Source organism: Choloepus didactylus, chromosome 2 (assembly GCF_015220235.1).
Source record: "Choloepus didactylus isolate mChoDid1 chromosome 2, mChoDid1.pri, whole genome shotgun sequence".
NCBI lineage: Eukaryota > Metazoa > Chordata > Mammalia > Pilosa > Megalonychidae > Choloepus > Choloepus didactylus.
Window position 1 is genome coordinate 195,143,341 of NC_051308.1, and position 18,155 is coordinate 195,161,495.

At 35.6% G+C, this 18,155-nt stretch overlaps 1 protein-coding gene across 3 annotated transcripts in view; it reads right to left on the bottom strand.

Moving 5' to 3' along the window:
* ZFYVE9 (zinc finger FYVE-type containing 9) overlaps positions 1–18,155 on the bottom strand; it is a 205,389-nt gene that overhangs the window by 77,673 nt on the left and 109,561 nt on the right. For all 3 annotated transcript variants that reach the window (XM_037827231.1, XM_037827230.1, XM_037827232.1), the window contains one exon: positions 1,745–1,844. In XM_037827231.1, the coding sequence (XP_037683159.1) occupies positions 1,745–1,844 (100 nt within the window). The remainder of the gene's footprint in view (positions 1–1,744; positions 1,845–18,155) is intronic.

The following is an 18,155-nucleotide window of genomic DNA, read 5'->3' on the forward strand; positions in this document are numbered from 1 at the left end:
CATGTGAACATGAAAATGTGCCAATATCATATAAATGTGATCAATCAATAGAATGATCAAAAATACATTAAGATTTTATATGCACTGCAATTTTACTAACTAAATAATAACTACTGTCTTTAAAGTAAATAGGATAAAAGTTGCTATAGAAATGAAAGATCTCAAATTTTATCTTCTAAGTTCACATAATACCACATGCCCAGGAATAGAAACCATCTGATTTTGGGGGCATCTTTTCAAAAATCTCATTTAACATCGAAGAATGATCCATAAGATTGAATATTTATCACTTCCAGATAGGAGGACAAGGCTAGTAACAAAAACTATGTTCCTCTGAAAGCACTAGCAGGAAGAGACGGAAGGAAGAGAAAAGGAGAAAGGGTAAGAGGAATAGGGAACACTGAAAAGTATCAAATTAAATAGTCATAGAAAGACTGGGATAAGCCATGCGAGAGGCTGGGAAAAAAACAAGAAAAGCCAATTACCTTAAGGATCCCTTGTTAAGGGTCTCCTTGGCTTAATAAAAAGTAAGTATACCATATGAATCCTCTGACATTTCCTTCATCTTAGCTAAACCAAGTAAAAAAAAAAAAAATGGCTATCAAGTTGGAAGACCTGATCAAATAAAGGAGATGTTGGGTACTGTAATTAAGCACCATGCTCTTGTCTGTGGATATGTGTCAGAAAAACGAAAGCAGTGGAATAAAAATCATCAATTGAGCAACTGAGTGAAATAACCACTATCTAAAAAGTGACACTTGAGAAAATTATTCATATTTGATCAAATCATAAGAATTCAGAAATGTGAGGAAATTGAGAGGCTCACAGGAGATTAGAACAGATCAGATGAACTGATATGCCACAGGGTTAATAAGCCAGCAACTGGAAAGCAGGACTATGAGCAATGCAGACAGAGCAGGAGGGGGTGTCAGAGCAGATAAGTTCCAGGAGGCACAATATCCTAGCACAGGCAACAGTAGTATCTAAGGTTCAACATGTTATGTCTATTAGTAACTGTCTGGCAACTGTACAAAGACACATTCAAAGGGAAAATACTACAGACTGATCAATTTTATCTCTTTATAATACTCAGGGTTTGTAAACTAAAGTGCCCTTGAATTCATTCCCAGTCCCACAAAAGATGAACACTGGATTTACATTTCCCTTGCCATAATCTTTTCCCACATACCAACTAAATTGAAAACCATTATCCTTATAACAAATGTAAGTAGCATTGAGGAGGTAAAACGATTTTAAAAAATGCAACTTTCTAGTTGATCCTACATGCTACAATTTTCATTTTTAACAAGATGAATGTAACAAGTTGTTAATAAGAATGTATTCTAAGTTACTGAGGCACCCCCTATAAAGACATAGTTTCTCTTGATAGGAAAACCTCAGTCCAATTTTAATACCTCATCATGTAGGTAGTCAATAACAACAACCACACCCAGGTCATTTAACAGAAATATCAACAACTACATAGCATCAGATTTATACAAGAACTTACACTTTTCCTGCAAATCTTACCTGGCTTTAGCATTTATTCATTAAATTAGGTACAGGAACTCTGAAATACTAATACATGTTAAAACGTGGACATTTAATTAAATACTTTCAGTTAAAGCCATGACATTTGCAAGTAAGCAACTTGCAGAGAAAGGGCAAGAAAAAACTACAGCATTTCCAGAGGAATACTCCTGTTCTGTCTCAATAACTGAAATCAACCTGTCTTAATACTTACCATTCATCAATACTGAATGACAGATTACACAGACTCTAGCTTCTTTTCTGTCCATATATAACAGCTTACATTTCAGGCTACAGCAGGAAGCACAAAAAACCTGCAGGAAAAAGAACATACTAATTTACTTAATATCATAGTGCAAAGAGGTAAACCAATATTGACTCTTGAGGCCTTTATTTGAAACCTGGACAACCCTAACAATCAAATATTTGTCCGCCTACTCTTCAGATATGCCTTTAAAATCCATCTTCAACACAAATCCTAAATGAGGGAACTTTCTTCGAGTAACTATGTTAATTTTCTTGAAATCCTTTAATAACCTTTTTAATCAAGAGATAAAACCAAGCCAAAATTCATTCACTCACTTTATAAAAAGTTTTGTCTCTACTATTTGCTGGACATCAGGCAACCCACTAGGAATGCAGCAGTGAACAAAACGGATATGGTCCTTTGCTTTCAGAGAACTTACGATCTATGGAAGTCGGAACAAAAAATCAAATAATCACACAAGTGAATGTAAAATCACAAATGTGCTAAATATTTTACAAAAGGAACATGGAGAAATAAGATCATGTAATAGGAGGCTCTAGCCTAGATCGGCAGGGTCAAGGAAAGTTTTATTTAAGAAATGATAAGAGATGAAATCTGAAGGATGTATAAGAATTTCCTAAGCATTAAGAAGTGCCAAAGAGAAAGAAAATAATAAGCAGAGGAAATACCACGTGCACAGGTCCTATAAGGAAAAGAAGCATGACTCACTCAAGAAACTAAAAGATAGTGTAGCTGGAGACCCCAAGGCAGAGGAAATAGCATGTACACTGGTACTATAAGAGAAAGATACATGATTCCATCAAGGAACTAAAAGAAAGATAGTGTGGGTAAAGGAATGCATGGAATGACATGAGGGCAGTTCAAGCAAAGGCTCTGTAGATTTTATTAAAAATTTCACTCATTATAATTGAACAATGGGAAATCACTTAAGTGTTTTAAGCAAAGGGAAAGATATAATCAGAGTTGCACGGCAGAGTGTGAGGGAAAAAATGAAGGGGAGCAAGACTGGATACGGGAAACAAGTTAATGAGCTATGACAGTTATTATAAAGAAGATGATTTATAATAAAACATGATTACATAAATATTTTTTAACATCTGCAAGGTAAAAGATTCAATAAGTAAAGTTAAAAGACAAATAATAGACTGGAGTAAACATCTGCATTATATAAGACCGACAAAGGACAAAGATCCATAATATATAAAGTGCTTCAATAAGAAAGTTACAAATAGTTCCAAGGAAAAATGGGCAAAAAACTCATGCAGGTAAATTCATAGAAAAAATTAAGGACAATAAATAAAGATATACAAAATATAATTCATGAGGAAAAAATTTAAACAATGAGATATCATTCTTTTCCTAAGGGATTAGCAAAGATTTAAAAAAAACAACTAACAATATCTCATGGTGGTGAGAGTATGGAGAAAAGTGGAGCATAAATCAGTAAATATTTGAAGATAGCTTTGTGTTTATTCCCTCTGACTCAGCACATGCAGTATGAAAATTTATCCTACAGAATGCATAGGAGAGGTATGTATACAGAGAGGTATACAAGAGTTGTCATCGTATTGGTTGTAATGTCTTAAAATTGTAAGCAAACCAAATGCTCATCAGTAGAGGCACAGTTCATCGAACTGCAATATATCCATAAAACAAAATGCTGTTTATCTTCTAAACAGAATGAAACAGCTCTGTATGTACTGACTAGCATGAGAAGGAAAAGTAAAAAATGCATGTTGGAGGATGAAAGTGGAATTGTAATGGGGCCTTTCTATTTCTCTTTTTGCTTTATATAATTTTGTAACAATGGGTTTGGTTACTTTATTTTCAGTAGGTGTTTTCTGTATTTCTTAAATAAAAAATAAAGAATATTAGCAAAATTAAAAAACTTCTGTACATCAGAGAACATTATACATTTCACGAAAGCTTAATAACCATAATATTTAAGGAACCCCTACAACAAAAAAAAAAGATAAACAACCCAATTAAAAAATGGGCAAAGGACTAAAATAGATGTTTCTGTAAAGAAGATAAACAAACGGCCATTAAGCACATAAAAAGATGTTCAACATCATTAATCATTAAGAAATGGCACTCAAAACCATGAGAGGCTATTGTTTTAAAAATGGAAAATAGGAGGAGGATTATGGGAAGATGATGTAGTAGTTGCAAAAATGGAAAAGCTGACCCTCAAATTCATATGGAATTGCTAGGGGCCCCAAATAGCCAAAACAATCTTGAAAGAGAAGAACAAAGTTGGAGGAATCATGCTTCCTGATTTCAAAACTTACAACAAAGCTGCTGTCTTTAAAACAATGTGGTACTGGCATAAGGATAGACATACAGACAATGGAACAGAATTGAGAGTTTAGAGATAAATCCACACATGTACGACCACTTAATTTTCAACAAAGGTGCCAAGTCCATTCAATAGGGAAAGAACAGTCTATTCAACAAATGGTGCTGGGACAACTGGAAATTAATTCATAATGGGTCAGTTTCCTAAATATAAGAGTTAATATTGTAAAACTCTTATAAGAAAACACAGGGAAATATCTTCAAGACTTTGTAGTAAGCAATGGATTTTTAGATTTTACAACTAAAGCACAAGCAGTAATAGAAAAAAACAGATAAAATAAGCTTCATCAAAATTAAAAACTTTTGTCCATCAAAGGATATTATCAAGAAATTGAAAAGACAGAAAGGGAATAAATATTTGGAAACCATTTATCTTGTAAGGGTTTAATATCCAGAATATATAAAGAATTCCTACAACTCACTAACTAAAAGACAAACTGTCCAATTAAAAAAAAATTGGCTAAGGATTTGAATAGACATTTATCCAGAGATGATATTCAGATGGCCAATAAGAATATGAAAAGATGCTCAACATCATTATCCATTAGAGAAATGCAAATTGAAACAATGAATTACCAGTTCACACCCACTACGACTGCTATTATTTTGAAAACTAAAAATAACCAGTTTTGGAGAAGATGCAGAGAAATAGAAACCCCTGTACACTGGGTGGGAATGTAAAATGGTGCAGCTGTTGTGGAAAAGAGTTTAGTGTTTCCTCAGAAAGTTAAACACAGAATTACCACGTGATTCAGCAATTATACTCTTAAGTATATGCCCCAAATAACTGAAAGCACGGACTTGGGACAGATAGCTGTACACCAAAATTCATCACAGCACTATTCACAACAGCAAAATGATGGAAGCAACCTAAGTGCTCATTAAAAGATGACTGAATAAACAAATGTATATCTATACAAGGGAATACTATTCAGCCATAAAAAGAAATGAAATGCTGGCTGAATAACACAGATGAACCTTGAAGACATCATGTTGAGTGAAATAAATAAGACACAAAAGAACAAATATTGTATGACTTCTCTTATTTGAAATATTTAAAATAAGCAAATTCATAGGGAGAGAAAGCAAAATAGTGGTTACTAGGAGTGAATGGGGAGTTAGTTAATGGTAAATGAGTGGGAGCTTTGGTTTGAAAATAGTCTGAAAATATACAGTGGTGAAAGTTACACAGTATTGTCAATGTCCTTAATGTCAAAGAACTGTCCACTTATAATGGTTTAAATTAAGACTTTTATGTTATGTTTATTTTACTACAATTAAAAATAAATTATTATTTTTCAAAATGGAAAATAACATGTTGAAGAGGATGTAGAGAAATAGGAATCTTCATGCATTGCTGCTATGGTGCAGCCAGTGTGGAAAAGTTTGGCAGTTCCTCCAAAAGTTAAATACAGTATTATCATACGACCCTCACACAACCCAGCAATTCCACTCCTAGGTATATATCCAAAAGAACAAATACCTGAACTCCAATGTTCATAGCAGCATAATTCACAATAGCTAAAAAGTGGAAACAACCTAAGGGTCTAGTCAACAAATGAATGGATAAATAAAATGTGGTATATACATGTAATGGAATATTTTTCAGCCATAAAAAGGGATCAAGTTCTGATATATGCTACAAACACAGATGAACCTTGAAAAATTATGCTAAATGAAATAAGGCAGACACAAAAGGACCAGTATGATTCCATTTATATGAAATAACCAGAATAGGCAAATTCACAGACACAGAAAGTAGCTCAGAGGTTACCAGGGTCTAGAAGGAGGGAGGAATGGAGAGTTACTGCTTAATACAGAAATTTTGTTTGGGGTGATGAAAAAGTTTGGTAATAGATGGTGGGGATGGTTGCACAACATTGTAAAGGTAAACAATGTCAATGAATTGTACACTTGTAATGGTCAAAATGGCAAATTTTATAGTATATGTGCTACCACAACAAATTTTTTAAAAATTTATTAGTTGGCAACTTTCAGAAGTAGAGGAATTGTGCTTTGAAAAAAATCTCAATTATGAATGAGAAGAAAAAAAACACACCTTTTAAGGAATAAAGCACGCAAGGGAGCAGCATATTGCATTTAAATATAAGCACCTCAAAACACCCATCCTTCTCGATATCCATGGTCTAAGAATAGTGTGGAAAGGATCCTTTCTGTTTCCAGTGGGAATAGAGAAAGGCACAGAAATTATCAAGAAAAGTGAATGATCTGTCAAGAAGCTGTCTAGACTGGGAGATTTCAGGTAGAAATCGAGAGGTCGCTCTGGTGGACATTCTTGTGCACTGTATAGAGAACACTTTTTGGGTTTTGGTGTGTTGGAGTGGCTAGGGGTGGGTGCCTGGGCTGTCGAGCTCCAGCCCCGTGGCCTTGGCTCTTGAGAACGATTGTGTGGCAGCACAGCCTGCAGGGGGTGGCAGTGTGCTTGTTAGGGCCTTGTGGGTCACCCTACCTTTGTCCAGTGTATGGAAGGATGCATGGAGAAGTAGCGACAAAAACTAGATGGGAGGTGGGGTGGGATGGTGGGGGTGGGGGATGACTTGGGTGTTCTTTTTTATGTTTATTTTTTATTCTTGTTCTGATTCTTTCTGGTGTGGCGAGAATGTTCAGGGATAGACTGGGGTGATGTGTGCACAATTATGTGATGGTGCTGTGAGCAGCCAGTTGTGCACCATGGATGATTATGTGGTGTGCGAATGTATCTCAATGAAACTGAACTTAATTAAAAAAAAAAAAAGCAGCAGCTGCCTCGGATGGCAAGGAAACTCAAGACAGGCAAAGGGATGCATTTCTGTCGGATCACCATGCCAGAAAACTATATAGATTCAAATGTAACATACACCACAAAACTACCACTGGACAGGGTCTGTGACTGACATAGATATTGTATTACAATAGAAAATAGAAAAGAGATCTGGAAGCATTGGGCCCCATTCTCAAAGGACAACAGAGTACGCTGTGATAAGATCTTCATGTTATTAGAATTAGTACCATGGAGAAGACGGGCAGAATCTAATAGATTTGAACTAAGTGGGAATGAGTTAATAATCCTGGAATTGAAATTACTAGATAGGACTAAATTTGCCTGAAAAATTCAAGATGAAGTTGACTGCCATGAGCCAGGTTATTCAGTATTTCTTTACTGGAGGTGGCATTTTGGGTAGATCAGTTCTTCATTCAGTAGCATGGTCCTGTGCACTGCAGGACATTTAACAGCTCTGGTCCTGGCCTACTAAATGTCAGTAGCAACCACCATCATTGTGACAAACAAAATCAGCTCCCACACATATTCCAGACATCCTCTAACTACCTTCCCTAGATTGCTAAGCTAGAGGCTCAGAGTCAAAAAGTAAAGTCATTTCTAAAAATAAAGAGAAGTACACATTGGCACACCTGAAGTTGAGTTATGGTACTGCTATAATATCACACCATATACGTTTATTATCATAACTAACACAATCCATTGCATCTATTTAATTAATTCTGTTTCTTCAAAGTAGAGTGTAAACTCCTTGGTACAGCAAACTACTTTCATACTTTTCTCCTCAATGTTATCAGAGTGTCTGAAATATAAATATTCAATTAATGTTTGTTTATATACTTTGTTGACAAATAAAATTATTGTATAAATAAATGTATGAATAGAGAAGCAAACAATAATATGCACTTCTCTGGGATGGGCTATATAATTTATTCCCAAATTCATAAAATAATTTAGGGCCAATAAACTTTCACAAAGACAGTAAAATACATTTTAAGCATTAACTATAATAATGGTTACCTCAAGGTTTACAGGCCTAACAGTTATGAATGACCTTAAATTACAAGATCTGTATGATCTGCCTAAATGTGAAGAGACAAATTATGACTTTTAATACATAAGCTACACAAGAGTTCTAGCTAAGCACTGGCTAAAATGTTTCATTTGATTGTTTATATGTAATTTTCTTTGATAAACCAATTTCAACTTTTTCTTTCACTAGCCAAATGACCTTTAGGGGAGTGTACCGGTTTGTATATATTATGTCCCCCAGAAAAGCCATGTTCTTTGATGCAGTGGGGCATCTTGTGGGGGCAGATGTATTAGTGTTGATTTAAGTTGGAACTTTTGGATTAGGTTGTTTCCATGGAGATGTGACCCACCCAACTGTAGGTGATAACTCTGATCAGATGATTTCCATGGAGGTGTGGCCCCACCCATTCAGCATGGGCCTTAATTAGTTTACTAGAGCCCTATTTAAGAGGTCAGACAGAAGGAGCTTACTGCTGCAGCTGAGATACACTTTGAAGATGGCCGTTGAAGGCTGACATTTTGGAGAATGCCATTTTGAAACGCAACCTGGGAGCAAGAGATACCAGCCACGTGCCTTCCCAGCTAACAGAGGTTTCCAGATGCTATGGGTGTTTTTCAGTGGAGGTACCCTGTTGTTGATGCCTTACCTTGGAAACTTTATGGCCTTAAGACTGTAACTTTGTAACCAAATAAACCCCCTTTACAAAAGCCAATCCATTTCTGGTATTTCGTAAAAGGGCAGCATTAGCAAACCAGAACAAGGAGTAACAAGTTCTCTGAACCTCAGTTTTCTCAAATATAAAATGGAAATGTTAATATTCCCCCCATAAGGCTTTTAAGAGGATTTAATGAGATAATGCATGTAAAATGTAACACATAATAGATACTCTGATGGTTAATTTTACGTGTAAACTTGGCTAGGCTATGGCACCCAGTAGTCCAGTTAAATGTCGCTTTGAAGGTATTTTGTGGATGTGATTAACTTCTAGAATCAGTTGATTTTAAGTAAATGAGATTACCCTCAATATATGGATGGGCTCTCATCTAAGCAGTTGAAGGCCTACAGAGCAAAAACTAAGATGTCCCAGAAAAGAAGAAATTCTGGCTCAAGATTACAACATCAACTCCCATCTGAGTTTCCGGCCAGCTGGCCTGCCCTACGAACTTCAGACTTACAAGCCTCCACAATCGTGTGAGCGAATTCCTTAAAGTAAATCTCTAAATATATATATACATAAATCTTACTGGTTCTGCTTCTCTGGAGAACCCTGACTGATACAGGCAGTGAATATATGTTGGTGTCCTGCTTATTTCCCTTTCCTTCCTTTTTTAAAATTCACTCTCATGGCTTTCCATGTAACAAATGCTACTGACAAATTTATGAAATGAACAGGCTTCATACTCAAGTACCAATTTGTGCCTATTTATACCCCCTTATAGTGGGAATAACACACCTTTGCAATTCTTAAAAATTCAGATCAAAAGCTGACTCATTTATTTCTAAATTAGAAAGTAGAAAAAAAGATGTCTGTCCTAGCTTCTCAAAAAGCCCAGTTAATTACGACAAAAATAACTGCCATGCAACTCAATGAAAGACAGGAGTGTTTGTGATACCAATGTCCAGCTGTTCCCAAAGAACAACTTGTGAAAATTCTCAAATGCAAAAGAGCACCTTACGCCTACTTACCAGCAAATACTAAAAATCAATGTAGTAAGAACAGAAGCAGTTCAATCAGACTCACACCATGCCTCTGTCGAAATGGCTGTTTCAACTTTACTTTATTAGTAAAGTAAATGGTTATTAATAAGGTAAGGTTATTAATAAGGTAAAAAGTTATTAATCATAACCATTAGAGACCTTTAAAGGCTGACATAGGAAGGACCAAAAGGGGTCTCCAAATTAACTTGCAACATTATTTCCAAATGAGGTTTATACAAACATAAAAATACACCATTATTGGAAGAAAGCAACATTCATCACAGAACTTTACAGGCGATTCCTGTTACCAGACATCACTGCCTTTAACATCCTATGAATTAAATTTTTATATATCATGTAATTATCTTGTGAATATATACTCATATTTCACTGAAGGTTCTTTGTGTGGGTTAAAAAGCTCATTTGTAAAGTACCAAGTACCCATCACACAGCTTCAACAATTATCAAAGCCAATCTTATTTCATCTATACCTTCACCAATTTCTCCCCCATCTGATCATTTTGAAATAAATCTCAGATACCATTTCATCTTTAAATTATTTCAAAATATATCACTAAAACATAGGGACTGTTTTTTAAACAAAACAATGCCATTATCACATCTTTAAAAATTAATAATCCTTTAAATCACCAAATATCCAGGCAGTGTTCACATTTTTATCATTATATATATTTATTTAAATTTTTATGAATAAATAATCTTAAAATTTTATTTCATTTTATCTTTGAATAGTTACACTTGAACTAAAATTCAAACACAGTCCATACACTGTGACTGGTTAATGTCTCAAGTCACTTTTATTATATAGGTTCCCCTTCAAAAATATTGCATTGAAAAACCTGGATCATTTGTCCTGTTGTTTTTCAGTCTGGATTTTGTTGATTTTCTCCCTGTGGTGCTAACATGTTTCTCTAATCCTGTATTTCCTATAAATTGTTAGGAATTGATCAGATTCAAGTTGGATTTTTTGGCATAACTTTTTCATAGGTCCTGAACTGTTTTTAATTGAATCACAAAAAAAAGGGAAAACAATCACCCTAAATTCCATCAAACAAAATTGCCTATTTTCAATTTTTCATGGTTCCTTCAAACATACTTGTTCATATGCATAAGAATAATTTTTACAGTTGTAAACAAAGCATAAATATGATTTTGCATTTCTATTCATATATCATAAGCATTTTCTAGACTGCCTTATAATTATTTTAACGAATCAACTATCATATTTAGCATTATGCAGTTTTGTACACAAATTAGTTCAAATGTATTTGCTATTCTAAGTTACTCTAAAATGAACATCTTTGCAAGTAAAGTTCTTGTTTTGGGGGGAATTATTAGCTCAAAGAATTGATAAGATTTCAAAGATTTCATCTTACCCTCATCTGCCTTGAGTACTGTCAATATTTAAAAATTTTTTGGTATTTTTATAGACATAAAATTTTAATTTGTAACTCTTAATAGCTAATAAATTTAAATATTTCTTCACTGTTCACTAATCTACTTAAACATCTCTTTTTTCCCATTTATATATTGAAAATGTGATAGTTTTAACAATTTGTAATGATGCTTTATATAGCAAAGACATTTTGTCAGTTGACATTCTGTAAACAACCTCCGACTTGTTCTATCAAATGAAGCACTGATTTAGGACTCAATACTCTGTATTTTTCAAAGAGTTCTTTTCTGGTTAAAAAAAAAAAAAAAATTGTGACCAGTATTCAGAGAGCAAGAGTGGACTATACATTGCAAGCTAGATGCCTACCAGTAGGAGAAAGGAGATTTAAAGAAAAAACAGCATGGGCTTGGAGTTAGATACACCTTAGAGCCAGTATTTTCTAGCTATGTTTTTTTAATCCCATTTTAAACTGCTTTGTATTTCAGTTAACACATCTGTTAAAAAATCTGGGTATAGAGTAAGGGCTTACAGCAAACCTGGGTACTTAATATTACATTACTTCTTTCCCTTATTATACCTAGCTCTAACGATTTCTCAAAAACAATTAAGAAGTATCTTTGCTAGTGCTAGATCACCACAATATGAGAACCAGTGGCTCCTATATATTTGAAAGCAGTGTGACCATGTAATATGATTGAGTTTTGCTTATAATCAAATAAGATAAAGTAATGGATGCATATACAGCTAAAATAGGCCTTAAAGAAAAAAACATCAAACGATTTAAATGCCACCGGACCTTGGGTGGAGAAGAGCAAGTATCAAGTTAGTTGACTGCTTAGTAACACTAAATACTCATTAGTCTGTTGAGCCAAATGGGAATGTAAAAACCGGCCTTGTCCACAGACCAAAGAATATATTAGGCAGATTCCCAACTCCATGGTATATGGATAAAAGTGAACCAGTATTTTTGTTTTAATCACAAGGCCATCCAAAATTTATTTTATCTTATTGGCTGCTTCCCTTACATTATTTTTGTAGCTCTTCCCAGCTGGAAAAGTACCTTCTGATTTAAAGTTCATGAAAACCCAACATAACATGTTTATTCTTCCTACTGAATCTATATGTCTTCTTAGTCTATGTGATGATAATTACCAAAGTTTTAAAAAAACAATCCACATCTTTAAGGGATAAAAATTGAAAAACAAATTTTAGGAAAGGGGGAAAGAAGCCATCCAGAGTTGAGAAAAATTAAAATTTAGGGGACAATTATCAAGTTATTAGATAACAGAAAATTTAAAGCAAATTACTATACGCAGTTCTCCACATTCCATGAAGAACTAGTTTATATGAGTAGGAAAGCTTTCAGCATATGTTGACTTTAATGTATCCAATAATAAATTATTGCAATTATTCTATTATTCTTCTATTACTAGATAAGCCATTTATTATAATTATTATAGAATTATTCTATTTTTCTATAATCCACTTCTTTGGTATCCCCACCCCCAATTTTTTTCCTTTAAAGTGAATTAAAATGTGAGTCGTGACTATTAAAATCATAGCCAATAACTATGATCCAGTATCAGGTTGCATATGAATTATCAAGCTTTGCAACTAGATTTATGTTTCAAAGGAAGTTATAAATATCAACACTTTATAAAAAAAAACTGTTACAATTTTCCAAAAGGTATAATTGTAATAAATTACCATTTAATGATAATCCCCTAGGTACTGCACATATATTACTTCTAATCTTCACAGCTCATTCAACAGATACTTATTATATACAATTGTACAAGTTACGTATTATTTCTCACTTTCATTTTACAGATTATGAAAGTACCTTGCACAAGATTACAAAGAAGCTGTTAAGTGGCTGAGATTATTCTGAACCTAGGTTTGTTGCACACTCATACTACTGCTAATAGCACGCTTTATATTTCTATATATAATGCTGGATAGTCTGTGTTGTCATTTGTCTATTCCTAAAGTTATGAGAAATACATGCTCTCAGCACCACATTTTAACAAACTGTTAGTGTAAGAAATTACTACCTCCCTGCTCTCCAAGAAGCACAACCAGTGGCCATGTTCTAACACCAGAGAACAAAAATAAACCTTGAGAAAAGTGATCACTGAAGTTAATAAGCCAAAACATTATCTATTTTTAATGTACTGCTAATTCAGGTCTTGTGAAGGTTATTCTCTATTCACTACCAAAATTTCCCAAAGTAATTTTCATATAGTAACAAAATTGACTGTCACTCAAGTTATCCAAAAATAAATTATGCAGCCAGAAAAAACCTGTTGGCTCCTAGTTCCACAACCTCAATTTCTTCAACTGTAAAAGAAGGATAACACCACCTATCTCACAGGTTTACTAGACATATTAAATTAGATAATAAACCAAGCACAGGGTAGACACTAAACAAACATTAGGTCCCTTCTATTTCCCTCTAAGCTGGCTTCCTGGGAACTCTCTGGTCATATTCCAGGTGCTTCTAGAGAAGCAGCACTTACTAAGCACTCAAAATTTCTTCATTCCCTTATTTGTTGTTTCCTGGGAATCACAGCATACTGGATAGGAATGTAGCCTCTAGAAGTCAGAGTGCAGGCTCTACTGACACCGCCTGAGTGTGAATACTAACTCCACTTACCGGCTGTATGATTTCGAACAAGTTACTTAATCTTTCTAAACCTGTTTCTTCACTTGTATAGGGTCTATTGTAGCAGTGGCTATACCTCATAGGATTGTTATGTGTACTAATTAAAGTAATACAGGTAATCATTTAGAAAAGTGCCTGGTGCATGGTAAGTACTCAGTAAATATTAGTTATCTCATTCTCCTCATCATGAACACCACCACCACCATCATCTGTCTGTCTCCCACTGCCGAGCATTTGCAGCTTTGTAATTGTTAAATATAAAAGTCCTGTCATCTACAGAAATATGAGTTGTATGATTCTTATAGTGGGGTGGCTATATCGTCAACTTTTTTTGCATCTATTCAGTGAAAAACACAGAACACTAAGCAATAAGTAAATGCCTACAAAATGAAGAAATGAACAAATGAATGAACAAAAGAACGGTGATGGATGTATGGATAGACAGCAGCACAGATTGGCTCTAGAACTTTTCTTGCTCCTCCAATTCACATCACTTGTTCACCATGTCTCGTATGAAATCAGGATTAGATTAGTATAAAATGATAACTGAAGGTTTGATCTCAAGTCTCAGAGGGCTCTCAAAATTTTAATTTCCTAGTAGGAATTACTTTCCCACTCCATGGTAATTGTCCATCTCTCCTCAAGCTTTCATTCTCTATCCCTGTTTTCTCCCTCACAATATTTTAAAAAATATTTTCTGTGTGAAATATGAGTAAATCAGACTTAAACTTTTACATGCTCTCAATAAATGCATAAACTTACATATTTGTTCCTACCTTCTCCTTTCCCATCGAAAGTGAAACCCTCATGGTGATAAATGTACAACTTTATGATGATACCATGAACAACTGATTGTACACTGTGGATAAATGTATGGTATGTGAATATAACTCTATAAAATTGTAGGAAAATATATATATAGGAGTAAAAGTGTTGGAGAAAACATGGTGAGAGGGATGATGCCTCACGAATATGGACTAACTACAATGTGTAAACTCAGAATTGAATCTTAGAACATAGCCTAACGTGGACACAATAATTGTAATAGTCCCTAGATTGTAAGCTCTTACAGCAGTTAACTCTATCCCTGAATTGTAAGGCCTATCTCTAAACTTTGAGATGCTGATCCCCTAGCATATGTTGTCACAAACATTGGGACTGGCAGTTTGATGTGCTGAGCCCTTGAGCATGGGACTTGCCCTTATGAAGCTTATTACCACAAAGGAGAGTCTAAAGTTGTATGTAATGGTGCCTAAGAGTCTCCCCCTGAGTACCTCTTTGTTACTCAGATGTGGCCCTCTCTCTCTCTAACTGAGCCATCTTGACAGGTGAACTCGCTGCCCTCCCCTCTACATGGGACCCAACTCCCAGGGGTGTAAATCTCCCTGGCAACGCAGAGTATGACTCCCGGGGATGACTGTGGACCCGGCATCGTGGGACTGAGAGTATCTTCTTGACCAAAAGGGGGATGCAAAATGAGACGAAATAGTTTCAGTGGCTGAGAGATTCCAAATGGAGTCGAGAGGTCACTCTGGTGGACATTCTTATGCACTATAGAGATAACACCTCTTAGGCTTTAATGTATTGGAATAGCTAGAAGTAAATACCTGAAGCTATCAAACTCCAACCCAGCAGTCTGAAGACAATTATATAATAATGTAGATTACAAAGGGTGACAGTGTGATTGTGAAGACCTTGTGGATCACACCCCCTTTATCTAGTGTATGGATGAGTGGAGGAATGGGGATAAAAACTAAAGGACAAATGGGGTGGGATGGGGGGATGATTTGGGAGTTTTTTTTCACTTTTATTTTTTATTCTTGTTCTGGTTCTTTCTGATGTAAGGAAAATGTTCAGAGATAGATTGTGGTGATGAACGCATAACTATGTTATCATACTGTGGACAGTGGATTGTATATCATGGATGATTGTATAGTGTGTGAATGTATTTCAATAAAACTGAATTTAATAAAAAAAAAAAAAAGTGAAACCCTCAAAATGGGCCTAGATTCCATTCCTTTGGCTTTTTCAAAGATTTTTCTCCTACTTTCATCCATCTCCTCTTTTGACTAAAACTTCCTTTCTAGAGGATCATTTAGGATATTACATAAATAGTACATCCATCCTTAAAAAAAAATCCATCCATAACTACCATCTTAATTTAATAACTGCTCCATTTTTTTCTGTTCTCCCTCAGAGCAACTTTTCTTGAAAAAACAAATCTCTAACTCCTCACTTATGATTCCATTTTCAACCCATTCCCATCTGGTTTCTGTATCCACTGTTCCACTAAATTTTTTATCAATAACACTGATATAACCAAGTCCAATGGTTCCTTTCCCATCCATATCTTAATTGACCTCTCATCAGCATTTTACATAGGTGATAACCCCTCTTTCCACAAACCACATTCCTCTTTTGAATTCCAAGACACCAAATTCTCTTGGTTTTCTGGCTATGTCTCTGGCCACTCCTTCTCTCTCACTTATACTGTGGTCCTCCTCCTATGCTTGACCTCAGAGACTCAGCTTCTCTTCCTTCTGTACACTCTTTTCCTAGGGGATCTCATCCCTTCCCATACCTTCCCATTGCACTCCTTACATGACCTGCAAAGTCCTCCATGATCTATTCCCTGACTTCCTCTCCAACCTCTTTTTATATCACTCTCTCCTCAATCATCATACCTTAGCCACACTAGATTTCTTTCAATTTCTTGAACAGGTACTTTCCTCAGAGACTTTGCACATCCTGTTCTCTCTGCCTGAAGCACTCTTCTCCCTGTTAGTGGAATGACTGACTCTGAAAGTTTTAAGGGCTATCTAAAATGTCACTTTGCAGAAGACTTTGAGATCTACCCCCCACCCCCATTTTTTCACATTAACACTTGTTTATTTCCTTCGTGGCCCTTACCAAAATTTGTAATCACATGTTTTGTTTTGTTTTTTTCCTTTTGGTTAGTTTAGGTCATTTCCACTAACCTTTACATTCTATAAATTCAAGGACCATGTTGTTTTACTTATCAGTATAAACTCAGCACTCAACAAACTGACAAACAAAAACAGACACTCAGTGTTTGTTGAATAAATTAATGATCTAGGACTCATTCATTCATTTATTAATGAACATTTATTAAGCACTTTCTAGGTTCCAGTTATTGTGCTTACTGCTGGGAATACAAAAACAAACCAGTACTAATCTCAAGATCCTTACAGCCTGTGCCAGTGTGAATGTATTATGTCCCCCCAAACACCATTATCTTTGATGTAATCTTGTGTGGGCAGATGTTATCAGTATTGATTAGATTGTAATTCTTTGAGTGTTTCTGTGGAGATGTGCCCCACCCAGCTGTGGGTGATGACTCTGATTGGATAATTTCCATGGAGGTGTTGGCCCACCCATTCAGGGTGGGTCTGAATTAAATTACTGGAGCACTATATAAGATCACACAGAAGGAGCAAGCTGCTACAGCCAAGAGGGACACTTTGAAGAAAGCACAGGAGCTGCAGATGAGACACAGTTTGAAGATGGCAGTTGAAAGCAGATTCTTGCTCCAGAGAAGCTGAGAGAGGACAAATATTCCAAGTGCAACTAAGAGTGACATTTTTGAAGAACTGCAGCCTAGAGAGGAACATCCTGGGAGAAAGCCATTTTGAAACCAGAACTTTGGAGCAGATGCCAGCCACGTGCCTTCCCAGCTAACAAAGGTTTTCTGGACACCATTGGCCATCCTCCAGTAAAGGTACCCAATGGCTGATGTGTTACCTTGGACAATTTATGGCCTTAAGACTGTAACTGTGTAACCAAATAAACCCCCTTTTATAAAAGCCGATCCATCTCTGGTGTTTTGCATTCCGGCAGCATTAGCAAACTAGAACACAGCCCAATGGAGGAGAAGGACAAGGACTATACAACGTGATGATTGCTACGACATAGGTTAAGTCCCACTTTTGCCAGCACAGCCTCTTGGGGGGTGTTCTGGTTTGCTAGAGCTGCCATTATACAAAATACCAGAAATGGATTGACTTTTATAAACAAGATTTATTAGGTTACAATTTTACAGTTCTAAGGCGATAAGTGTCCATATTAAGGCATCAACAAAAGTATACCTTTACTGAAGAATGGCCAGTTGCATCTGGAACATCTCTGTCAGCAGGGAAGGCATGTGGCTGGCATCTGCTGGTCCTTTGCTCCCAGCTTGTGTTTCAAAATGGCTTTCTCCAAAATGTCTCTGGGCTTCTGTTTTTCGCTCCTCTCTCTCAGTTCCCGTGCATCCTTGCTTCTTTCTCCCAAGGTGTTATAGTGTAAACATAACTTCTATATGCACTGGGAAACCAAAACATTCATGTGACTCGCTTTAGTACATTTGCTTTATTGCAGTGGTCTTAAAGTCAGGAACCATGAGTCCTC